General features: G+C 43.0%; 1 protein-coding gene across 5 annotated transcripts in view; it reads left to right on the forward strand.

Moving 5' to 3' along the window:
* The window catches only part of dok7a (docking protein 7a), a 60,876-nt gene that overhangs the window by 29,369 nt on the left and 4,231 nt on the right, over window positions 1–27,276 (forward strand). For 2 of the 5 annotated variants that reach the window (XM_067428891.1, XM_067428900.1), the window contains exons 5-9: window positions 519–638; window positions 14,804–14,896; window positions 16,508–17,295; window positions 18,863–18,911; window positions 19,820–20,296. In XM_067428891.1, coding sequence (XP_067284992.1) covers window positions 519–638; window positions 14,804–14,896; window positions 16,508–17,295; window positions 18,863–18,911; window positions 19,820–20,296 — 1,527 coding nt within the window. The remainder of the gene's footprint in view (window positions 1–518; window positions 639–14,803; window positions 14,897–16,507; window positions 17,296–18,862; window positions 18,912–19,819; window positions 20,297–27,276) is intronic. The other 3 variants (XM_067428908.1, XM_067428914.1, XM_067428923.1) reach the window with 3 other exon arrangements.

Raw genomic sequence — 27,276 nt, forward strand, 5'->3', positions numbered from 1 at the left:
GATACTAAAAAACGCTGATTACAAAACAGACAGATCAAATGTTAATATGTCTGAGTCAGAAATTACTTCATACCTGTAATATAGGGAATATGGGCTACTTATTATGCTTTACCATCAGTACACTGCATTATATCGGACTAAGCGAGTGCAGTGAAAGAAAGGCGCTCTCTGCTCTGGAGGACATGTTATCGCTTCCCGCTTCACTCACATGCTTTAATTTTCGATTAAAGTCAACAAACGCCATATGTTTTATACTACAGTTATGGTTTCTACGATTATAAGCTTAATCAAATCAATTTGATCGAATTGTTGTGTGTACATGAGGTAAATTTAATCACAATATTGCTTATATCTCTTTATAATAGAATTATGATGGTGCATGTAAACGTAATCAATGATCCAATGTCATTCTCCTGATGTTCCATGGACTGACAATCAGACAGGTTGGCAGTGAGATGAACATGAGTGAATGATGACATGATTCTCTCCCTTTAACATCTGTGTGTATTTGTGTGTAGGGGCCGGCGTGTTCTTCTTGTCTTGTGCTGAGGGTGAGCAGATCAGTTTTCTGTTTGACTGTATTGTTCGTGGCATTTCCCCATCCAGAGGCCCTTTTGGACTGAAGCCACTGCTGCCAGGTCAGTACTGTATGACTGTGACACATACAGTATGTCATCAGATCAGTTTAATGCCTCATCTAGAGCCAAACTCCTGAAGCTACATACATCAAACCTGGTTAGTCTGTTTTGACTTTTTGTGCTGTATTTGTCCATCGGTCAATTTTTTTCTCTCTGTGAGGGTCTCATAGCCTGACAAGCCAGACCCACATCAAGATGTTTGGTCTGGAAACTCACCATAGACAGGGCTCAATCCGAGGGGCGGGATAAACGGTTGTCTTTCAAACTCCCGCTGCACGCGATAGGATAGCGCTACGCCAACCGGAGCAACGACGGTGAAGGGGAGCTCGCTGACTGATTAAACATTCGCCGTATCCGGTCGGCTAAACTCCGAACACATCTTCCCTTTTTAAGAATGACTTCAGTGCCGCTCTTTGTTCTTTTCTCAGAGGAAAGCTTAACTCCAAGTCTTCCGGAGGCGCGGGCAGAGCTGATTCGAAAGACCGCCGCCGTTCGCCAGTTTCTGTGTTTACTAGAAGACTGTGTTACTAGAAGCACGCAAACGCAACTCGGCCGTCGTCATTATGGCCCCGCCCACCGACTCTATACACGATGTGATTGGGCCGTCCAGATTCTGAGGAATACAGCTCAGATAGGAATTGAGAGTTGCTAGACCACACTTGCGGGCAAATTAAATTTGCTGCCGCTAGGGTGCGTCTAGATTTCTAGGCTAAGGGTCTCATGTATTCAAACTAGAATATTATGAATTAAATAAAGGCCACTTACACTTTCATGACTGTTTTTTTAAAGGATTAGTTCTCTTCAGAATTAAAATTTCCTGATAATTTATGCACCCCATGTCATCCAAGATGTTTATGTTTTTCTTTCTTGAGTCGAAAAGAAATGAAGGATTTTTGTTCATATAGTGGACTTGAACAGGGTCCAACGGGTGAAGGTGCAAAATTCAGTTATGTGCTCTACATGATCTCAGCCTGAGGAATAATGGTCTTATCTAGCGAAATGAAAAAATAAAATGTATACAAGTCCTTCTCAAAAAATTAGCATATGTGATAAAAGTTCATTATTTTCCATAATGTAATGATACAAATTAAACTTTCATCTATTTTAGATTCATTGCACACCAACTGACATATTTCAGGTCTTTTATTGTTTTAATACTGATGATTTTGGCATACAGCTCATGAAAACCCCAAATCCCTATCTAAAAAAATTAGCATATTTCATCAGACCAAATAAAAGAAAAGTGATTTTAATACAAAAAAAAAAAGTCAACCTTCAAATAATTATGTTCAGTTATGCGCGCAATACTTGGTCAGGAATCCTTTTGCAGAAATGACTGCTTCAATGCGGCGTGGCATGGAGGCAATCAGCCTGTGGCACTGCTGAGGTGTTATGGAGGCCCAGGATGCTTCGATAGCGGCCTTAAGCTCATCCAGAGTGTTGGGTCTTGCGTCTCTCAACTTTCTCTTCACAATATCCCACAGGCCAATTGAGCACAGTAATACCATGGTCAGTAAACCATTTACCAGTTACCGGTTTTGACACTGTGAGCAAGTGCCAGGTCATGGCATTGACCTGGGGTATGCGGGACCTGTAGCCTGCACATTTCCTGCACACGCCTGTGCAAGGTGGCTCTGGATGTGTCTACTCCAGACTCAGTCCACTGCTTCCGCAGGTCCCCCAAGGTCTGGAATCGGTCCTTCTCCACAATCTTCCTCAGGGTCCGGTCACCTTCTCGTTGTGCAGCATTTTTTGCCACACTTTTTCCTTCCCACAGACTTCCCACTGAGGTGCCTTGATACAGCACTCTGGGAACAGCCTATTTCTGTGTCTTACCCTCTCGCTTGAGGGTGTCAATGATGGCCTTCTGGACAGGGTCGGTAGTCTTACCCATGATTGCGGTTTTGAGTAATGAACCAGGCTGGGAGTTTTTAAAAACCTCAGGAATCTTTTGCAGGTGTTTAGAGTTAATTAGTTGATTCAGATGATTAGGTTAATAGCTCGTTTAGAGAACCTTTTCATGATATACTAATTTTTTGAGAATTTTGGGTTTTCATGAGCTGTATGCCAAAATCATCAGTATTAAAACAATAAAAGACAGTATTTCAGTTGGTGTACAATGAATCTAAAATACAGGGAGTGCAGAATTATTAGGCAAGTTGTATTTTTGAGGATTAATTTTATTATTGAACAACAACCATGTTCTCAATGAACACAAACTCATTAATATCAAAGCTGAATATTTTTGGAAGTTTTAGTTTTTAGTTTTAGCTATTTTAGGGGGATATCTGTGTGTGCAGGTGACTATTACTGTGCATAATTATTAGGCAACTTAACAAAAAACAAATGTATACCCATTTCAATTATTTATTTTTACCAGTGAAACCAATCTAACATCTCAACATTCACAAATATACATTTCTGACATTCAAAAACCAAGCAAAAACAAACCAGTGACCAATATAGCCACCTTTCTTTGCAAGGACACTCAAAAGCCTGCCATCCATGGATTCTGTCAGTGTTTTGATCTGTTCACCATCAACATTGCGTGCAGCAGCAACCACAGCCTCCCAGACACTGTTCAGAGAGGTGTACTGTTTTCCCTCCTTGTAAATCGCACATTTGATGATGGACCACAGGTTCTCAATGGGGTTCAGATCAGGTGAACAAGGAGGCCATATCATTAGATTTTCTTCTTTTATACCCTTTCTTGCCAGCCACGCTGTGGAGTCCTTGGACACGTGTGATGGAGCATTGTCCTGCATGAAAATCATGTTTTTCTTGAAGGATGCAGACTTCTTCCTGTACCACTGCTTGAAGAAGGTGTCTTCCAGAAACTGGCAGTAGGACTGGGATTTGAGCTTGACTCCAACATCAACCCGAAAAGGCCCCACAAGCTCATCTTTGATGATACCAGCCCAAACCAGTACTCCACCTCCACCTTGCTGGCGTCTGAGTCAGACTGGAGCTCTCTGCCCTTTACCAATCCAGCCACGGGCCCATCCATCTGGCCCATCAAGACTCACTCTCATTTCATCAGTCCATAAAACCTTAGAAAAATCAGTCTTGAGATATTTCTTGGCCCAGTCTTGACGTTTCAGCTTGTGTGTCTTGTTCAGTGGTGGTCGACTTTCTGCCTTTCTTACCTTGGCCATGTCTCTGAGTATTGCACACCTTGTGCTTTTGGGCACTCCAGTGATGTTGCAGCTCTGAAATAGGGCCAAACTGGTGGCAAGTGGCATCTTGGCAGCTGCACGCTTGACTTTTCTCAGTTCACGGGCAGTTATTTTGCACCTTGGTTTTTCCACACGCTTCTTGCGACCCTGTTGACTGTTTTGAATGAAACGCTTGATTGTTCAATGATCACGCTTCAGAAGCTTGGCTATTTTAAGACTGCTGCATCCCTCTGCAATATATCTCACTATTTTTGACTTTTCTGAGCCTGTCAAGTCCTTCTTTTGACCCATTTTGCCAAAGGAAAGGAAGTTGCCTAATAATTATGCACACCTGATATAGGGTGTTGATGTCATTAGACCACACCCCTTCTCATTACAGAGATGCACATCACCTAATATGCTTAATTGGTAGTAGGCTTTCCAGCCTATACAGCTTGGAGTAAGACAACATGCATAACGAGGATGATGTGGTCAAAATACTCATTTGCCTAATAATTCTGCACTCCCTGTATATGAAAGTTTAATTTTTATCATTACATTATGGAAAATAATGAACTTATATCACTTATGCAATTTTTTTGAGAAGGACCTGTACTTTTTAACCACATGCTTGTCCTAGCATCCACAACTTCACATATTATGTAATCATGTTGGAAAGGTCATGTGTGATGTGATGTTTGTCTGTGTCCTCTAGTTCAAAAAGGTAGGGTAGGGTAAAAACTAATCTCTAAAACTATATCATTTTTTTCCTCCAACTTTAAAGATTCGATGCATCCATATGCAGAGCCGGATTCGACCACTGATCTCACAGTCGAATCTTTGCGGGTGTTATGAAATGAGGATCATACCATTTTGGCAATATGGGGGGGGTGCTCAATATTTTAAAGACGCAGCGCTGCTCAGCGCTGAACTTCGCGTCCAGTGTGCGACTGCTGCGCCATGTCCTTAAAATTCGAACACATTGTTTTCAATGATTGAACACACACCGACGGCAGCATTCGGTGCCTGTCCGCGGCGACTCAGGAAGTTGTTTAAAATCCTAAAAATGCATAATTATATATTTAAATGTATATATTTTTTTTGTTTTTAGAAAACGACTGATTGTTTCGCAAGAACCATATTCCTCGACTGCGATTTGGGGTGAATTGAAAATTTGACCCGTTGGACCCTGTCAAAGTCCACAATATATATATAAAAAACATAAAAAATAAAAAGTTTATTACTGTACTGTTATACATAAGAGTATTTTTTTATACACTAAAAAGTGAGAACATTTTGTCCCAAGTAGTATTGAAATCTTTACAACTATACCTATATAAAGTAGACTAAAAATATGCTTAAACTTTAATTAAATTTACTTAATAAATTAAACTTGAAGTATACTTATTTTTGTAAGGGTTGAGATCCATTTATACTGCATTAAAAATAGACATTGAGATATTATAATCTCTCTCTCTCTCTCTCTCTCTCTCTCTCTCTCTCTCTCTCTCTCTCTCTCTCTCTCTCTCTCTCTCTCTCTCTCTCATTCAAATCCCCAATTTTAAAAGCCCCTGGTATAATTCATGCAAGATCAGCCCTATGGCATTTTACGAGGACATTTAAGACACTAAAAAGAGTTTACATATTGGCCTAGCCAATCTGAGTTCTTCACACCTTGTCCTGACCAATCAGAACTTGAGCTTCTCTCCTATTCTGAGAAGACAGGGGAGATCAAGGGGTCAAAGTCACAGTTTATGTACGCAAGCATTCCTGTTCACTCTGAGAACGCTGTAACCTCATCCTCTCTCTCACAGTACCATACTGTAAGCAAGGCTGTTCCTGTACCATAGCAGGTGTGGCCATTTCCCTGATACTTACAAAGACAAATACACAGACAAACAATGTTAGGACATTGCTTTCATATAATTTAATCAGAAAACTTGCAAGCAAAATGTTTGAAACAACTTCAGACACATCCGTGTTTATTATGTCCCTTAAGATGCCTGTTGATTGGTGATGTTCGGCAAACATCTAACAGCGTCAGTGCTTTTCTGGCTATTTGCCATCACATCCACATGTCTGCTCTATTAATAGCACTTTAAGTGTTAGATAAACACTGAGGCGATCTGCTGTAACCCCCTTACATATGGTCAACATGTCCCTGTAGTTTACTCGTACACACAATGTGTATCAGTCAGTCAGGCCATAAATAGATAATTATAATGGTATATGTTTTGAAAGCACTGACCCTTGTATTTACAATCAGTTTTAAATAGTGATCCTGTGATTTTCTTTAGTGGTCAATCTCAAAAAAATCAGTTCAACGAGCCAGTATCTTCATATGCATTGGAATAATATGTGATGAATGGTGATGCTTCGCTGTAATGTGAATCACTTCTGAATCTGCAATATTAGTCAATTTTGTAGTCAAGACCACCTAAACTGAGACCAAGACAAGACCAAGACTTTGAGGGGTTGGGACCAAGGCAAGACCAAGACTTTGAAGTGTTGGGACCAAGACAAGACCAAGACTTTGAAGGGTTGGGACCAAGACAAGACCAAGACTTTGAAGGGTTAATACCAAGACAAGACCAAGACTTTGAAGGCTCGAGACCAAGTCAAGACCAAGACCGAGACAGGCCGAGACAGAGTCAAGACCAAGACCAGTGCAAGTCCCCACACTTAAAATGTGAATATTGGCACTTCTCTTCTATGTTTGGGTGTGTAAGTGTACCATGAGAGAAGTTTTGATAATCAAAAGGCATTGCAGATATGTGGGAATTAATCTTTTTCTTCTATAAGCAAATAACACTTAACTTTATAATCATAATCAAAAATAATCATATCAATATTAGGAATAGCTTTAAAAATTAACAAATAGCCTAATTTTCTTCCATATACAATTTAATAAAATGATCAGCTTGCTAACAACAACTTTGTTCTTTCACCTCACTCCAGTCTAAACTAAATGATTTTAGACATCTGAAAATACTATGGATAATTAAAACTAATTCTTACTATCCAGTCTTGTTAAATTGGGTAAGCAGCACACTTGTGTTCCCATTTCTGAGGTGTTCTGAGTAAACGATTAAACTGATTCGTTCAGTTCAGTGTTGGACAGTTCCCATTCAGTCGGTTCACTCGATACAACACATGACTATGGGATATTGCGCTCTAGTGCCATTTGCTGAAGACACCTTTATTCACGCCTGAAAGGCCAATGACGCATGGCGACGTGGGTGGGGTCACCTGCCCACAGCATATAAATGCCGTCGTATGCGTCATCCCCTTTGTTCTTCAGCTCTTCACAGTGCTGCTAGAACACAATCACGCCACATTTTCGCAAGGGAAGCCCACAGTGATTCTTGTTGAAATAAAGGTCAAAGAGAAAGCTTTTTTTAGCAACAAGTTTAGCTATGCTAACTTAAGGCAAATTTTTTCTCAAAACAAAATGTTCAAACTTAAGCAACATTCACACGATAACCCTCAGTGGTGATTCTTGTTGAAGGAAAAGGCATACAAGATAAGTGCTGAGCTTGAGTTGAGTTTAGTACAAATAACAAATGGCTAATAAACTTTTTCAGAAGAAATATCTTAACATCTGCCCATCCTATGACGTGTGGGTGTTTATGGTAGGAAATTGTCTGCGCTAGGTTAGATCTCGCCAACCCTAGTGCATGCTGCGCTCTACCGGCAGCTGTATCGTTCTGCTTAGCGGGGCAGTGGCCAAACAAGGCACGCTCATGTCTTCAGGTGCCGACCCAGAGGCGGTGATCACCGGTTTGGGAGGCCACGAAGAGTTGGGACTATCGAGTGTAGACCGAGGAGTGTCGGTGTAGCGTTCACGGGGTGATTCGGTCTCGCTGGATGCGGGCAAGTAATGCTCTGAATATATTATTCAAGTAGGGAAGATTGCGGTTCCCCCTGAGGTGGGTGGAAGTGAAGTGATGGTCCTTGCATGGTCTGTTTTGGAGAGCGGCAACAAAGTTTGTCGGCAGTGACCTGCCATGATACAGAGAAGCTTGCGGGTTCTTTTTTGACTCCAGTGAAATCAGCGGTGCAAACTCGCTTGCAGATCTTTTCAGACTGTGTAGAAGTAACGTTAACCCTGCAAAATAGAGGGTTCAGTTTTAAGCATGTTGAGCAACAAGTGTTGATTTTTCAAAACAGTCAGAATGCACTGAAGCCGCTAACCTTATAGTCTGTACTGACAGAGGAGGAAAATGCAATGCCATGCATTTTGCAGCGAGTTTCCACAGGTGATGTCTGGGAATCCTCTCTGTCCCGCCTCGAAATTCAAACGGTGGCGTGTGCACGCACTAACAACACCGTGGCTTCTTTGCACGATTCCAGAGGGGCTATCGGCTGCGGGTTCTCTCGCGCCCCCTTTGTTTCGAGTAATCGCAACTTCGTTGGTCGAGAAGGCTTCCCCACTAATGAGGGGGGAATCCGTGTTTTCCTCAGCAAAATGGAAATTTGAGTTTTGCCACAAGGAAAGATGGAGAAAGGTATTTCAACGTTAATTCCTCCTCCTAAAAAAAAAAAAACCTTTGCAGCAGTTGAGCACACACCTTAAAGTGGTTATTGTGTCAAGCTCAAAAATACTTGCAGTATGTCACTTGCCGCTCGGCCTGTACCTTGCGTACAGAAGCACCGTTTGTTCCACTGTTTCATCAGGGCATGAGAGGGTTTGCCTTTTTGGATGACCTGTTCCTTGTTGCAGACAGCAGACAGTAGGGAACAAGCAGTGTTATAAACACAGGCGCTTGTTTTCCATCTACGAGCTTTAAGGTTTTAATAAATCTCAAAAAGAGCACCTTGGTTCCGTGTCAACGGATTTCATATCTTAGTTTAGAGATAGATTTAGTACAGAATACAGCTATGCTGTCAGTACGAAGGATTGAAAATGTTCACAGCTGCATGAATCGGTTTCGGTGGGGCATGCAAGTGTGTTTTCGTACTGTGGTGAGACTGCTGGGGCTCATGGCCGCGATGATAGCAATCGTCCGGCTTTGTCTCCTCTTTATCCATGTGTTCCAGAGATGGGCGCTGAGCACCGGTCTGAATGCCGCGTGGCATTAGAACAAACTTGACAATAATCCCGTCGTGCGTTTGAGGTCTGTTCCCTTGGGGATCCCCTGTTGACAGATGGGATTCCTCTAGGTAGAGCTATATCACGTATAGTGGTGATGACTGATGCGTCACTACACGGATGGGGAGCTCTGTGCCAGAGCAACTCTGTAAGGAAAGTGGCCAGCAGCTGGAAAGAGCGACACATAAATTATGTTGCATGCGGTTCTTCTGGCACTAAAACACTTTGCTCAGCACTTTAAGGGCAGCATTGTGTTAGTCAGAATGGACAACACGACAGTAATGTCATATATAAACAGACAGGGAGGTACTCTCTCGCTTCCTCTGTTGCAATGGACGTGGATGTTCCTGATAAGGGCCAGTGAGCATTTAGTGGCACTCCAGGCAGTGTATGTCCCAGGCCGTATGAATATTGGAGCGGACCTAATGTCCAGAGGGGCACCACGAGTCAGAGAGTGGCGCCTGCACCCTCGAATAGTGGCACAGATCTGGGCTCGGTTCAGCAGGGCTGAGGTAGATATTTTTGCGTCCACGAATAACGCGCTGTCCGCTGTTCTTCTCAATAGACAGGAGCGCCCCGCTGGGGGTGGATTCCCTGTCGCATCGCCCAAGACTATACTGTACGCGTTTCTCTTGGTGGAACGGACAGCCCACTCTAGACAAAGTGGTTCAGTAGGGTCTGTCACTGATTGTAGTGGCCCCTCGCTGGCCGACAAAGACATGGTATGCGACAAACGCAAGCATCTTGTCACTGCTGGACACCGTGGGGTCTTCCCCTATGCAGGGACCTGCTGTCCCAGGCAGGACCCAGATTCTGTACCCTCAACGGGAACTGTGGTGTCCAGGACCTGCATGTTGAGAGAAGGAGAATCTGATCATAGCGACAAAACAGGGCGCTTGCATTCTGAAGCGCACCATGTTATGTCAAAGTAGTGCTTGTTTGAAGTTTGGTGCAGGTGAAGATCTGTATCACCGTATCAGTGCCTGATTGAAGGGATACTGGTTTCTTCTCCGAAGGAAATCACTCTCATTCCATACTGAAAGTTTATTGGGTGACTCGGTTTTCACGAGGGCATTAAAGGTCCCGTTCTTCGCGATTCCATCTTTCAAATATTTAGTTAGTGTGTAATGTTGCTGTTAGAGCATAAATAAAACCTGTTAAATTATAAAGCTCAAAGTTCAATGCCAAGCGAGATATTTTATTTAACAGAAGTTCCCTTTCAAAGCCTACAGCGAACGGCTGGTTTGGACTACAGCAGGAAGTGCAGGGATGTAATGACGTCACTAGAACCGTTTGTTGAATAACAAGAACACGCAAAATAGGGGGCGTGGTCTTGTTGCTCTCCCATGTGGAGAAGAGCCCGCATTCAGCGCTTGCATCTCCCCGTTATGGTAAGAAGCGGGACCTTTCCGGGCAAAGTGTGCTAAGCTGCTGTCCAATCACAACACGGGACGCGCTGACCCAATCAGAACTCGTTATGTGTTTCTGAAGGAGGGACTACATAGAACAAGGAAATCATCAGGCCGTTTTTAGGACAGAGGAAACAACGCTGTACAGATAAGTAAATTGTGTGAAAAATACTGTGTTTTTTTACACGCGAAACATGAACTCATGTAATATTGCACACTGTAAACATAAACAAAGCTTCAAAAACACGCGAAGAATGGCACCTTTAATGGTGCTGCGCTTAAGCGTGCACATTTGTTTCCTTAAAAGGTTCCGGGCATACTACATATTTCACTCTGTTTCGAGCATAGTCGAGAGCGTGAGTTTTCAAATTATACTTTATTGTTCACATTAGTGGAAAGATTCTTTTGGCCCTCCTTTCCACCTCTAGCTGGTGGGTGGTGAGCGCACAATGGTGCCATTGTACTGTGGCTGCCGTCACATCATCCAAGAGGATGCTGTACACTGGTAGTGGTTGAGGAGAGATCGCAGAAACGAGTGTAAATCGCTTTGAGTGTATGGTAGTACATGGGAAACGTGCTACATAATTCATGTCACTCGCAGATGCGGGGTTGTGTGTGCACCTCTTCTGATGTTGATAATTAAATCACACAGAGAGTTCATGGACATTTGGGGAGCTTTCGCATTCCACTCCATCTCACACACATTTGAGAGTGTGATCTTTTCAAAATATACTCTTTTGGCCATGAAGGCCCGGGTATAATTAATTTTCCACATCCAGACGTGTCTCACGCACAATCGAATGAACACGGATGGCCGAGTTCAATACTTGTGCATTATAATATTTCTGACTCTTCTGTCACTTCTGTTGTTCTTGCACATGCGCTGTTAAATGTGCATTTTCCATCTAAGTCTCAAAAGTTGGGCTGCATGCTGATGGGATGTTTTCGGCTTAAGTACAGATACGTTCGGAATGCGTGCTTCTAAGTGAACTCTGTGCAGGTCACTCATAAGCTGTGGTATGAGCACTGTAGACCCTTCTGTTGACAATAATTACATCACACGGATGGAACGCAGAACGCGGTCATCCAAAATATACCTGGAGCTTAGGTCTGCGTTTTTAGGCATGTTGGTAGTACGCTCTCGTTCGAGCAGCCTGCCCTGTAAAATATCTGACTCAGAGGAAGACAGGAGACTTGCTTTGTGCTTGTGCCATTTGCAAGTTGTACGCAGGTGCATTGGGCAATTGTAGGCTATGCACTCGCCTGTCCAGCATGCTTTCCAACTTAGCCCACGGGGAGCCGCTCTCTGAGCGTTAAGTTATGCATATAACTACTGTTCCCAGAAGGAGGGAAACGAGGTACAACACCTGGGCCCCACGCAGTCGGGGCTCGGTGAAGAGCTAGACTGAACAAAGGGGATGACGCATACGACGGCATTTATATGCTGTGGGCAGGTGACCCCGCCCACGTTGTCATGCGTCATTGGCCTTTCAGTCGTGATTAAAGGTGTGAATGTGGCTTAAGTTTGAACATTTTATTTTGAGAAAAACTTATTAGCCTTAAGTTAGCATAGCTAAACTTATTGCTAAAAAAGCTTTCTCTTTAACCTGCATTTCAACAAGAATCTCCACTATGGGCTTCCTTTGCGATGTGGCATGATGGTGTTCTAGCAGCACAGTGAAGAGCTGAAGAACAAAGAGGATGACGCATACGACAGCATTTATATGCTCTGGGCAGGTGACCCCACCCACGTCGCTATGCATCATTGGCCTTTCAGGCGTGAATAAAGGTGTCTTCAGCAGATGGCGCTAGAGCGCAATACCTCGTTTCCCTCCTTCTGTGAACAGTAGCTATATGCATAAATTAACAATCAATTCTTATTACCGTCGTTAAACTGATTCTGTTCAAATGAGTCATTCGGTCGTGAATCAGACATTAGCAGACGCGTTGTGCATGAATCCCGGCTGTAAGAGCATCGTGGAAGATTTGTCACAGAAAACACTTCATAACTGGATAGAATTTGTTTCCTGTTTATTTAAAGCATGATTTATGTCAGCTGTTTAGCTGGTCAGAGAAGATCAACTTTTTTGAGCACGATTCACACCCAACAGTAATTCAAGTGGAAAAAAATTGTCCAAATGCGCAACATTGACCATGGATTCGGTCTTCCGAACTTTTGATTTTGATTAATATTTAAAATATGAAAGAAAAAAAAAGGTGCTTATTTTAAAGACAGAGAGAGGGCGCGCGGGGTGGAGTTCTTGGGGTGAGACTCTTTATATGCCCTCAGCTGTGGTCTTAACCGGTCTTGAGATAAAATCCTGAATCATCTTCGTCAAAGACCGAGACGAGACCAAGACCTTTAAAAACTGGTCTCAAGACCGGTCTTGAGACCAAGACAGATCTTGAGAACTACAACACTACCAGAAAGTATTAAAAACACATGTTCCATTGCCTTCCATATAATGTCCTCAATAATATGAACAGACTGTTGGCCACTTTATAATTTTTGGTCCTCTAGCGGTTTAAAAAAACAAAAACAAAACAAAATTGCATGTTTTTTGTGGAAGAACATTGATTTGGATGTGCTTCTCCTCTGTGTAAGTGAATAAGGTTTATCTACTACTTATAAAACATTCACTACTAGGCTTAAGAGATATAACCAGATGGAAAGGGTGGAAAGGATCTCAAACTGACTAGCTGAACACATTACTGTAGCTATACCCATTAATACACCCTGTACTTCCTTCAAAATCAATTCCAGTGCAGCATTACAACAACCATAATGAAATGACCCTTCACAATAGACAATGTTTTACAATGAACTCTGAGAGCTACAATATGCCAATTTATCTCTTCAATAAAATTCCATTCTCGCCTGTTGAATAATAAATACACCATCTTCTCATTGCTCAGTTCTTGCCGTCTCCGAATAGCCAAGTCGATGTTGATTCTAGTTTTATTACAAGCTCTATCGCATTCTCTTTTTGTCAGTGACTCTCCTCTGTTCTGTGTTTTGTGATTGCTTCAACCTTTCTCGCTCATTGTGACAAGTAGCCTATGCCCCTCCCACTAAATACATCAAAGTAGCTGGCAACTTTTCTCTATTTACAGATGACGAGACACAAATGGGCAAGTGGAGAATGTAGCTTATGCAATTTCCCACAAAAACCATCCATCTAGGTCTAAAATATAAACACTTATAATAGGGTCAATGCTATGGTCAATCACAGTAAGACAAAAATCATGTTAATGGTTTTTTTTTACGTTTTTTAAACTCTTATCAACATGGATATGTACAAATATGCATGCATCATGCAAATGTATGTTTATTATTAGTGAAAACATACTCAGAGCATGAAGATTAGACATGTATCAAAGGTCACAGATGTTTTTCAAAGAACTTGTTCATGTCTCTTAAGCCTAAGCTTAAAAATTCAGAATAAGCTGTGATTTCTCTTATTTTAAGAATATAAATAAAGGGAGTTTTTATACTGGCAGTTTAATTCATAAACATTCATACAGCACATTGTATGAAAAATTGGTAATGTGAAAGCTGTCATGCGAACCTGGGAGCGCACCAGTACCACACCATACCTGGAGGAGGTCCATATTCCAAGAGTAGGAATCTAGTGCGGCCTCTTTAAGAGCTGTGCACTTTCTATTGATCTGCCAGTATTGTGTGTGTGCGTGCCGAGCTGTGCCACGATTCACGTGAACAGTGTGAAGAACATGTACTCGGGAACGCTCTCTTTCAGAAAAGTAACCTGCGTATTCGTTTTAGCCGATTGGAATGTATTTAGTTCAATAAAACACATGTACTGTAAGCGGTGATGGTGTTAATGATTTACCTCCGATGTGAGCGAGAGTGAGACATCTGATTATATCCAAGAAGTATTATAGCTGTTGTTGAATATTGCCTGTGAGCAACAAGGAGTTAGTGGTGATACAAACATTTTAATTCATTAGCCATTTTTGAAGAACACTGGTAACAAGCAAACTTACAAACTAATCTCAATTTACACAATTAACTCAAAACATCACATGACTCCTAGTATAATGTTTTTTTGGAAAGTAGAAAAAAAGTTAGTCATATGTTTTGTGTGGCTTAAGTTAGTACTGCTAAAAATAAAATTGAAAAAATAAATTAAAGCTAAATATACATATTTAAGAAACTTACAAAAATAATGAAAGCACAACAGAAAATTTCTAAAACTGACCGGTAACTAAGATTAAAAGAATATATAAAAATAAACTATAAAAACGAAAGGCAACCATAAAGGCTATTGCTGCACTTCAGTCAACTTGTAAAGTGTCAAATTTCATCTTCCTATGTGGAAAAGAGCAATAGAATAGCATATTAGCATATAATAGACAGCATTCCCATTTTGTTTTTTTACATGTTGTATCTAAGCCAATAAAGTGTTCAGGCAAAATGTTTGTTTTGTGTATTTGTGTTGGCTGTCTGTCTCCCTCAGCTCTTTTTAATTTGCTCTGTCTGTGTCTCAGAACCCAGTGTCAATGCAGGTTTAGTGCAGGACAGACTAAACCATGAAGCAGAGGAGTTGGAACGGAGGCTCAGTCTGCTGTCTCACAGCACAGGTACTCGTGCATCCTGCCTTGCCCACCTTTGTCTTCCAAGGGCCCACCTTTGTCTCCCCAAACTCACACTCAAAATTATACTCTGGTGAACCTCAATCTGTTGGCATCAGATCTTTTCTTTTTAAAAAAGCTGCTCACTTTAGCATACTGGAAAACCCCAAATTCCTATCTTAAACTAGCATATTTCATCCGACCAATAAAAGAAAAGTGTTTTTAATACAAAAAAAGTCAACCTTCAAATAATTATGTTCAGTTATGCACTCAATACTTGTTCGGGAATCCTTTTGCAGAAATGACTGCTTCACTGCGGCGTGGCATGGAGGCGATCAGCCTGTGGCACTGCTGAGGTGTTATGGAGGCCCAGGAGGCTTTGATAGCGGCCTTAAGCCCATCCAGAGTGTTGGGTCTTGCGTCTCTTAACTTTCTCTTCACAATATCCCACAGATTCTCTATGGGGTTCAGGTCAGGAGAGTTGGCAGGCCAATTGAGCACAGTATAAATCTTCATGGTCAGTAAACCATTTACCAGTGGTTTTGGCACTGTGAGCAGGTGCCAGGTCGTGCTGAAAACGAAATCTTCATCTCCATAAAGCTTTTCAGCAGATGGAAGCATGAAGTGCTCCAAAATCTCCTGATATCTAGCTGCATTGACCCTCCCCTTGATAAAACACAGTGGACCAACACCAGCAGCTGACATGGCACCCCAGACCATCACTGACTGTGGGTACTTGACACTGGACTTCAGGCATTTTGGACGGTGGCTCTAGATGTTTCTACTCCAGACTCCCCACTGAGATGCCACTGCTTCCGCGCGTCCCCCAAGGTCTGGAATCGGTCCTTCGCCACAATCTTCCTCAGGGTTCCGGTCACCTCTTCTCATTGTGCAGCGTTTTTTGCCACAATTTTTCCTTCCCACAGACTTTCCACTGAGGTGCCTTGATACAGCACTCTGGGAACAGCCTATTCGTTCAGAAATTTCTTTCTGTGTTTTTAATAAAGAAATTTCTTTCTGTGTCTTACCCTCTCGCTTGAGGGTGTCAATGATGGCCTTCTGGACAGCAGTCAGGTCGGCAGTCTTACCCATGATTGCGGTTTTGAGTAATGAACCAGGCTGGGAGGTTTTAAAAGCCTCATGAATCTTTTGCAGGTGTTTAGAGTTAATTAGTTGATTCAGATGATTAGGTTAATAGCTCGTTTAGAGAACCTTTTCATGATATGCTAATTTTTTTAGGTTTTTGGGTTTTGGGTTTTCATGAGCTGTATGCCAAAATCATCAGTATTAAATCAACAAAAGACCTGAAATATTTCAGTTGGTGTGCAATGAATCTATAATTTTTATCATTACATTATGGAAAATAATGATCTTTTATCACATATGCTAAATTTTTGAGAAGGACCTGTATTTATATATATATATATATATATATATATATATATATATATATATAATTTTTTTTTTTATATATATATATACACGGATGATTTAAAGTAGCCTACAAGTGCACATTCATTGCAAATAAATACATTTCTTTTAGGTATCTCTGAGGAGAGAAGCAAATATTTGTGCCATCAAGATGAATAATATTGCTTTCATTCTCTTTTGTCCTGAAAGCTTCCAGCTCCCATTTCAGCTCTTCGACGACAGGAGATGACCGCAACATATCTGGTTCATCTGACACCTCGGACACAGATTGCAGCATTAGTGGTCGCCCTGCACCATGGACTGATCTGGTTCCGCCCAGCTCTGCAGAAACGCCTCACCCACAAGCATCTCAGGTTGAGGAAAAACTCTCCACTGGACTCCAGGTCCCGACTGATTCTGTTCGGTCACGGAAGCTAAAAGAAACCGGCCGACAGAACTCATCTGACAGCGGCATTGCGACAGGAAGCCACTCGTCTTACACGGGAAGTTTCTCTTCCTACAGCGGCAGTCTGGATGCTGCTGGTCCGGGGGAGGAATATGGCTTGCCGTTCAACCTGCCACCACCTGCAGTCCCAGAGAAACACCTGTGCATGTGCAAACATGAGTACCAGATCCCCTCTTCCTTACGATATCTTTATGACTCTCCCCGCAGTCTGCTGGAGATCACCAGAGCTCCCGAGGACAACAGAGATAGTAGCAGATCTCAAAATGATACTGGACTTATAGAGCCATTCGGTTGCAAACAGTCTGAAGAATATTCAGAATCTCTCAGCATATCAGATTCTGGCTCAGCTTTGATTGATTCTCTAGAGCTTGGTAAAGGGGAGGAATCAAAGACAAAGGAGAAGTTAATAAAAGAGGATGAGTCTCAGGGATTATTTTGTAATAAAAGCTGCTGTGATTGTGCAAACTGTTCACTTCCTCCAGCCGGCTCTAAATCTCTCTTCACTACCTGCCCCATCTGCAGAGGACTCAAGGTACACACACTACACAGGGTCATTATATTTTAAAACTAAAACTAAAGTCTAAAAATGACTACTTGAAAAACAAGGTGCCTAAAATAAAATGAAATGTATTTAAAAATACACTTTATTTCAGCTTTGTTGCCTCATTTTAAGCTAGTAGCTTATTTCAATTTAGCTTAGACGAAAAAAACTAAAAACTAACAAAAATGACAAAAACACTCTAGTGTAAAATAAAATTTCCTGCGCCTCTATTAGCATCAACAATATTAGCTTAATTGCTTAAAAACTAGCGCTGTTACCCCCTCGTTGCTGAGAAATGATGCAGTGATTCAGTAGCGTAGCTATTTTATTTATAAAAGTGGCGAGGCAGCATTGATAACAAGTGTCTGTGCTCCAGAAGGTTTCTGTGTGCTTCCATTAAAACAGAGCAAGAGTGGCTTGACACAAGGAATGCTACAGCTGAAACCCATGTCTTGCATACCGCTGTGCGTAGTGGTTCTTGAAGCACTGACTCCAGCTGCAGTCCACTCTTTGTGAATCTCCCCCACATTTTTGAATGGGTTTTATTTCACAATCCTCTCCAGGGTGCAGTTATCCCTATTGCTTGTACACTTTTTTTTCTACCACATCTTTTCCCTTCCTTCGCCTCTATAAATGTGCTTGGACATAGAGCTCTGTGAACAGCCAGCCTCTTTTGCAATGACCTTTTGTGTCTTGCCCTCCTTGTGCAGGGTGTCAATGGTGGTCTTTTGGACAACTAAAGTCAACAGTCTTCCCCATGATTGTGTAGTCGACAGAAATAGACTGAGAGACCATTTGCAGGTGTTTTGAGTTAATTAGCTGATAAGAGTGTGGCACCAGGTTTCTTCAATATTGAACCTTTTTCACAATAGTTTTTTTCTGACATACTGAATTTGTTTTTTTTTTTAATTTTACCAATCATCAAAATTAAAAGAAATAAACATTTGAAATATATCAGTGTGTGTAATGAATAAATATTATATACAAGTTTCACTTTTTTAATGGAATTAGTGAAATAAATCAACTTGTTGATTATATGTTATATATTATATGACCAGGACCTGTATAGTTATCTTTACTGAAGTGAATTTAATTAAAATCACAGACATGCATGAATTAATAATATTTTTTGCAATTGTTAAGATAATAATCCATGATGATAACATTACACAAAATTGACATTGCACTTTAAAACAACACACTGTCAATATTTTTTTAGACACCCCCCCCCCCCCCCCCCCCACAAAAAAAAAATTCACAAATCAGTTTTCAGGAGAGCCCATGTCTTATTTAGGGGTGCTGAGCTCCTACCGTAGTTCGCACTGTTAACAAAATATTACGTGGCCATGTCACAATTATCTTATTTATTTATTTATGTATTTATTTATTTATTTTTATTCTGTGGTGGGAACAAGCTTCCATACTATAGTGTTGGGAAGCGACACCCTCTGGAGTACTGCAATAAGAACAGACTCTTGCATCCAGTTCAGTTCTTTGTGGCATTGATTATGGTGTTAAGTAACTGTTAATTGATTTTCTCTCTGTGTTTGTTAAACAGGGTACATTTCTGCCTCATCCTGGAGGGACTTTACTGCCCACTGAGCCAAGTAAGATTCCTGCAGCCAGTACATCTCTTCACAACCTCTCCCTCATTCTGCATGTCCCATAGTAAAATTCTTAAAGGGTCTCCATGACAACAAGAAGTACACTTTAACATCTAAAAAGAGTACTTATTACGGAAAGAAATTATACTTATATACGTGTGAACATGTAATATTTTAGAACATTAAATTGCATTAAGTACATATTTATATGTAATAACTTCTATTGCCTTTGAAATATAGTTAAAGTGTACTGCCGAATGTACTGACAAGCATGTTTGGTTTACTAAAATTGTATGTTTTTTCTATTAAAATTTTATGTCATGTATTAAAAAAATATTATATATTTTATTTACAAAAGGGTCATTTAATTAAACTTTAGTGGCCTTTTATTTCATTAATATTATATTAACTGCAAATATAGTATTTAAAAAAAATATACATTTAAGTTTTAAAGTGCACTTAATTTTCACAAGGGTCTAAATAACTCCTGCATTTATTAAGTAATATACAGCGTATTTTAATGATAATGGTAAATGGACTGCATTTATATAGCGCTTTTAACAGACCCTATAGTCATCCAAAGCGCTTTACATCTTGCCTCACATTCACCCATTCACTCTCTCATTCATACACCGATGGCGGTGCCATGTAAGGCGCTATCCAGCTCGTCGGGAGCAGCTGGAGTTAGGTGTCTTGCTCATGGACACCTCGACACTTGGTCAGGTGGAACCGGGGATCGAACCACCAACCTTCCTGGTTTGTAGACAATCTACATGAACCACTGAGCCACTGCCGCCTTAATTATAATAATAATATTACCATTAAAATGTGCTGTATATTACTTAATAAATGTATATTATAAAATGAGATTTATATGTGAGGAATGTACAGAGACACTTTCAAAGCAGCAGGTGTTACTTCAGCAGGTGAATATTCAGCCCGTCTCAGCCAACCAGTCAACAGTCAGGACCAAGTGGAGATCAGTGAGTCATCTTTGTCCAATCATGATCGATTGAAGCCCTTATCTGAACATTCACAGACCAATGAGGAGGAGCGATCTGAGGGATACATCTCCTGTCTGTCTGACCTCCTGGCACACTACAATCCTGCTGGGAAATCAGTCAGTAGCAGCGTTTATGAGGCAATGTCATCGTCCAGACGCCCCGTTCACAGTGTACACAACGTCCTCTACGAGAACTGCCTCCAGTGCAGGAGAGGAGAAGGAAACTGCCGGCTGGTTAGATTCACTCCTCCGTCCAGACTCGCAATATTGGTCCAGGATCAGAAGGGAGAACCAAATAGAAACAACTCAAACATCCCAGAGTCCGTCTACTCTTCCATTGAGCATTCCAGTAGGCCAGTCTCTCTGCAACGAATACCTGAAGAAGGTAAGAGAACGTTGACCCAAAACCTCTCACACCGGACTTTGTCTCATCTCTAACCCAACTCTCCTCCTCCTTGCTCCGGACGTCTCTGTCTAATCGTGTAAAAAAAAAAAATAGCTCTCCTCTTCTGCAAACCCATCTCGTCATGGGACTTCAGCGGGAGACTGCATCTAGTCATTTAAAACACTAAGTGAATTTAAACAATATCTAAGTGGCTAAACTCATCTCGTTGTCAGTTAAGGGCCCTGTTCATGTTGGACAGACATTTTAATTGCATTTTGTGTCTGTTTAGAGGCACAAATACACCCTTTACGTTATGCCCCCATAACTGCGGTTTTAGCTCAGTGGGAGCTCTGGGCATTAACTGTAACAGCTACATGTTGCAAGCACCAATCCTTTTTTTTTCTTCTTCTATAGACTGTACTCACAAAGGTATAACGATCAAGATAAACTTAAAAATGACCTAGAGTTCTCCTTTTATTTCATGTGCTCTTGTAGTGTACTTTATAGTTGTTGTTTTTTTACTTCCCTTGCTTATAATAATTTAATGCTGAACATATAATATTGAAATAAAAGGCCACATTTTTTTTTTTTTTTTAGATTATGCATGTATTTCAATATGGTATTACTGCAGAAATGTTGCAAATTGCTAATTACATTTTGTTTGATGTTAAGGGATAGTTCCCCCCAAAATGAAAATTCTGTCATCATTTACTCACCCTCAAGTTTTTCCAAATCTGTATGAGTTTCTTTCTTCTGCTGAACACAAAAAATATATATTTGGAAGAATGTATAGCCCCGTTTCCACCGCAGGAACTTTACCCAGGAACTAGGAACTTTGGGTGGTACTTCGTGTGTTTAGACCGCAGGAACCAGGGTATAAATGAAGTTCCGGGTAAATATTTCCCCCTCCAAACGGCCCTGCTCGCGAGGTAGTACTTTTTCAAAGTACTCAGGAACTTTCGAGGGCGGGACTTGGGCGCTGAACATGCTGATTGGTTGAGCTCAGGCAGCATTTTAGTTCAACCGGCATTTTTAAAAGTCTTTTGCGAGGTTCGTTCTGCGTTCAGTAAATATCAGTCTTGCTCTCTGTCTGGTGGCGCGCGGTCGTCTCAGCCATCTCACGTTCAATGTCCGTAATAGCTGATAATAATATACATTGTCATTTTAAATCTAGCTTTACAAGCTTTCTGAATATGCTGCATGCTGCTGAATCTGCATATTAGTGCTCTTTTCTGTCGTTGTTAATTACCTCTTTAGTAAACCTACACATAACCAGCAAAAGCAGCAAAGCTTGAATCTCTTCCATACTCGTTATTATTATTTTTTCACCATGTAAACGACCTGACCGATTACTTTTAAGTGTGTGTCCTTACATGACGTGACGGCGCGCGCCGCGCTCATGTTGACAAGAGAGGAAAGTACATTTTTCTGAGGGGTAAACTTTTTATTTCGTAAGTTATGAAGATAATGTTGGAGTAATGACACAGCGTATATTGCCCCAGGCAGTTTTTACTTTAACTGCGCCTGACAGAAGATTTTTTTTTCTGAGATGATTATTAACACTTTACAACAAATAGCTATAAATAATACTGTATTAGTCCTGGTGGCCGTTAAGAGTTGCTATGGCTACAGTTAACACACTCCAGCTGCTGGAGAAAACAGCGTTGACATTTTTGGTGCGGCAGACAAACTGCATGTGACAAAATGATTGCGACTGAAAGTCATCACATGTAAACACCAGATCGGTTTAGATAACGTCTCATGTAAACAGTTCACTAAATCTTTCAATCGGTACACTTAAAAATGATTACTGTCCTTCACTGATTTGGAGGAACAGTCGCGCGCAGTCCTACATCACCGGACTAATTTGCCTAATCTTCTCGGAACTTTATCGCGGTCGAAACGCAGACAGCTGCAGGTCTGGGAGGGGAGAAAAGTTCCTGTAAAAAAGTTCCTGGTACAAATTGTTCCGGGTAATTTTGGTGGAAACGGGGCTTATGTGACAAAGCAGAGAGAACAACCCTTCAACATCACTATCCCTTTAAAGCCGGGTGCACACTGTGCGATTTTGGCCGCGATTTGGCCGTCTGAGACAAATTTAGCAAATTCTAAAAGATTCTTCTGATCCTAGGCTAAAATCTGACGTCTTTGGTCGTTAGTTTGACATGTTCACCGGCAGCAGATTAATGAGCGCTGTGCCAGAATTTCGTCTGAGGTAAAATTTGATCGGTGTCAGAAGATTTGGCACACAATCCTGCAGTGTGACTTCTCCTACAACGACAGTCAAATATCTGTTTTTTTAAGACAAACTATGACCAAAACAAGAGCTAGAGATTTCTTTGTAGCCAGCATTTCAGTACCACGTGTAATGCAGCTCACTGTCACCCAACGCGTCATTCATTGATGATATAAAACTCCGGACGAGTTTTCTTGCGCACGTCCGTTTTTAGCGCGCCTTCACCATCGTGCAGTCTGACATTAATGCCAACTGAGATTTTACAGTGTGACATGGCGATCATGTTCGTACAGTCTGAAAAGGGACATTCGCAAAAGATTTTGAAAAATTGCACAGTGTGCAGGACCCATAAGGAACACACCGACTTTTTGGGACTTTAGCTTGACGCACCCACCGTTAGGCTAGCCAAGTTTAGCACAAAGACTGGAGGTCAAAGGCTCCATTCAGCCTGCTGCTCAATAAGTGACAAAATAACGCCAACATTTTCCTATTTACATGATGTGATGTGTAGTTACAGACCTACGGAAAACGTCTCTGTTACGTATGTCACCCTCCTTCCCTGAAGGAGGGAACGGAGACGTATGTCGGACTGTCTGAAGAATTGGGATCACTTATTTGAGCCCCTATTATCTTCGAGATATAGAAAATGGGCCAATGAACATTGGCGTGCATGTTTTGCATATCGGACCCCGCCCCGCTGCGCGGGTATAAAGCGGAAGCGATCGCCACGCACTGTTGTTTTTCACTGAGGAGCCGAACTCGTGGCCCGAGCTGCAGTGATGGTACAGCAACTGTGGTGACGGGACGTACGTCTCCATTCCCTCCTTCAGGGAACAAGGGTTACATGCATAACTGAGACGTTCCCTTTCAGTTGGTCACGTTCGACGTACGTCGGACTGACCGACGAATTGGGATCCCTATGGAAAACGCCACAGTTAATACCACTGCAGCGCCCTGCGGAAGTCCCTCGGACCCCGTCTAAACAGGCAAGACCAACTGAGTCGGCAGAGCGGGCTCTGCCGAGGGAAAGACACGGGCTCGCCATAGGGAGTCGTACCGTGGAGAATACACATATGGGACCGGTCACTACATATGGAGCCCAGCCTAACACAAGTTCCCCAATGTATACGAGTGTCAGACCTGGCGTGAGACGCTCCTCCACGTCTGACTGCCGCGGGTTGCGAGGACTCGACAGGGTTCGCCATACTGGGGAACTCGACTGGAGCATATAAGCGCACGTATCCATTCCATGAGGAAGGGAGTTGCGCAGCAAGCCGACACTAGAACGGACACTCCGGTGCTACCGACTATGAGAAGTGAGTACATGGGAAGATACCGGCTCTGTAGAGCTGCGGGCTGGGCGACACCCAACACGTTTGCTAGATTTTATAGCCTACATGTAAGCCCGACCGAACATCTTGGGGGGTCTTCTCAATGAGAAGAGCACCAGTCGACGAACAGGTTCCACTTCACCGCATATAGGTGCCTTGTAGAGGGAGCTCATGCGGAAGTAATGGCGTCCAGGGACCAGACATGGAGTTTCCAGAGGTCTGGACGCGGGTGCCAGAGGTTGCCCCGTCTCTGAGTCAGGAGGTCCTTCCTCAGAGGAATGGGCCAAGGAGGTGCTGTTGCAAGGAGCACTAGTTCCGGGAACCACGTCCTGTTGGGCCAGTATGGCACCACCAACAGGACCTGCTCCTCGTCCTCCCTGACCTTGCACAATGTCTGTGCAAAAAGGCTCACTGGGGTAAACGCATATTTGCGTAGGCCCCGGGGCCAGCTGTGGCAGTGGGCCGTGTCCGGGGCGGCAAACAGGTCTACCTGTGCGACGCGATCCCAAATCAGCTGGACCACCTGGGGATGGAGTCTCCACTCTCCCGGAAGCACTGGCTGCCGTGAGAGCTCGTCGGCCGCACGATTGAGCCGGCCTGGAATGAGAGTGGCACGAAGTGACCTCAGATACTTTCAACTCCATAACAGGAGGTGACGGGCGAGTTGTGACATGTGACTAAACCACCTTGTTCATTGATGTATGCTACGACCGCTGTGCTGTCCGTACTGAGCTTCGGGTCCCCGTGCCAGCTAGAGGCGGACGTCAGAGACAGTTGCATCGCGACGGCCCGCTCCACCGGCGGGAGACCCTCATGCCCCCTGGCCTGCCTGCCATCAAGGGTAGTGAGGAGGGAGGAGCCACTAAGTCGCCCACGGGCGTTCAACGGTGGTTTCTCATGACGTAGTCAGCTCCTCATGCACCTCCGGGAAGAAAGGCACCGAGGCGGGACACTGAGAACCAGCGCGGCCCGCCCCGAGAAACCAATCGTCCAACCTAGAAGGTTCGGGATGTGGTGGAGGGTTCCACTCAAGCCCAACCTTTTCGGCGGCCCGGGAAAGCATAGCGGTCAACTCCGGGTCTGACTCGACCGTTGCCACTCTCCCAGACGGAGGCAGTACAGCCGAATCTTCAACCCCAGAGGACTGAAACTCCCCCTCCGATGCAGCGATTGACATCTGCTCGTCTGCGGGTGCCCCAAAGGACACTGTCGGCCACCCATGAGAGGGGCCAACGGGATCCTCCGGAAGCACCACCGGTTACGGCGCTTGTGGGGGAGTAGGGTCCCGCGGAGGCTCATTCGACGGGTTTGCCCTAACCGTGATCCTCAGGTCACCCCGGCCATCCGTCAAAGTAGGTCTATTCTGCTGGGCAGGAATAGACCTAAATCGAGCTATGGATAGGGGGACTCCACCCTCCCGAAGGTAGGCGAGTCTCGACCTCAGCGCAGAGATAGTCATGTTCCCGCAGTGAGAACACAAACTATCCACAAACTCCGCATCAGCGTGCTTTAAGCCCAGGCACGTGATACAGCGCTTGTGACCATCGGCGGGCAGCAGGGAACGACTGCATCCAGAAACGCATGGGTTGAAAGACATCCTGAAAAGGACAGCACGTCACCCGTTTAGCTCTTTTGTGAGGAAAATTTGCTCTTTTAGTGCTGAAGCACCCAGGGATCGACTGTGGCAGAATAACAGGTTTTGTGTGCAGCCTGTTTCGGCTCTCTCCAGAAAAGGAACACCCACCGAACCAACTGTGTGTGGTGTGTGTGTGTGTGTGTGTGTGTGTGTGTGTGTAGTGCAATTTGCTCAGTTTCTCAAGTTTGCTATGAAAACAGCAGCTCTCTCAGCAGCAGTGAGATCGCAGTCGCGCTGTCTTGTGCCATCTGGCCAACACGAGCAATTTCCCCCTGCACACCCTTTCTCTCTCTCTCTCTCTCTCTCTCTCTCTCTCTCTCTCTCTCTCTCTCTCTCTCTCTCTCTCTCTCTCTCGCAGATAGAAGGACAACAGTGCGTGGCGATCGCTTCCGCTTTATAGCCGCACAGCGGGGCGGGGTGCGATATACAAAGCACGCACGCCAATGTTCATTGGCCCTTTTTCTATATCTCGAAGCTGATAGGGGCTTCCAGAAGTGATCCCAATTCGTCGGTCAGTCCGACGTACATCGAACGTGACCGACTGAAAGGGAATGAAAATTTGCGCTTTTCTAGAACAATATGTCTAAGAACTATACTCTGATTCCTGCGTAATAATCCACAACTTTTTGCTGCCGTACCATGGGTGCGACGGCGCAATGATATTACGCAGCTTCTGAAAATAGGTACATAGGTGTGCTGGGGACTATTTTCCTGTTTTCCGGCGCCGCACTGCATAATAATATTGTGCCAGCTCCCAGCTTCCATGCATCCATGGAATGACAGCAAAGTTCCTTTATTATTATGCAGGAATGAGATAATAGATCCTAGACATATCGGGCTAGAAAATCAAAACTTATTACACGATGTAACTATATACATCACATATTTTATATTATTTTTTATATTATAAAATTATTTATATTATTATATTATTAATATAATTATATATTTATGATTTATATTATTATTTTTTTTTTAAATATATTTTATATTATTTTTTTCACTTATGGAGCAGTAGGCTAGATGGAGCCATTAACCTCCAGTCTTTGTGCTAAGCTAGGCTAGCGGTGGGTGCGTCAGACAGAGTTATAGCATGCATGGAGATTAGAATGGTATGTATGGACTTATATAACTCTGAGGATATGGTGAATTGAGACTAAAGTCACAAAAGTCGGCGTGTTCCTTTAAAGGGGGGGTGAAATGCTGTTTCATGCATACTGAGCTTTTTACACTGTTATAGTGTATTCTGTGTCAAAAATACTCCTTCCGGTTTCTCACAAGTTTCGGAGAGTTTTTTTCCAGTATGGGTCTACTTGACGTTAATAAAACGGAAGGTCCTTGTATGGGCCGTACGGGCTCTTCTCCCGGTAGGGTGCGCGCGCGCGTCACTAGAGGAAGAGAGAGGAAATGCACGGCCGTAAACACTCTCTCAGCTGCAGATCCAGCCGTCCGTGAACACTAATGTTGGTTATAGTCCGCGCCGCGCTCCACTTCATTCCTACACTTTGATATTAAGCGACTTCAACGCTTCAGCACAGCATTCCGGGAAGGCAGCGCTGCATTTGGACCGATTTGAACGCAGAAATGCTTCAGTCGCATCGCAAAGTGGATCTCCACACTCCAAGAAGTGTTTTTTTGACGGAGCCGTCCCAGCGATAAAGGTTCGGTCCTGCTTTGGAAGCAGCCGGTAAGTAAAACTGCTTCAAATGTCTGTGCTGTTGCTTATCGTCGCGTGAGTAAACATCAGTAAACGACACGATCGCGTGCTTCGTCATTC

Source organism: Pseudorasbora parva, chromosome 1 (genome assembly GCF_024679245.1).
Source record: "Pseudorasbora parva isolate DD20220531a chromosome 1, ASM2467924v1, whole genome shotgun sequence".
NCBI classification, from domain to species: Eukaryota; Metazoa; Chordata; class Actinopteri; order Cypriniformes; family Gobionidae; genus Pseudorasbora; species Pseudorasbora parva.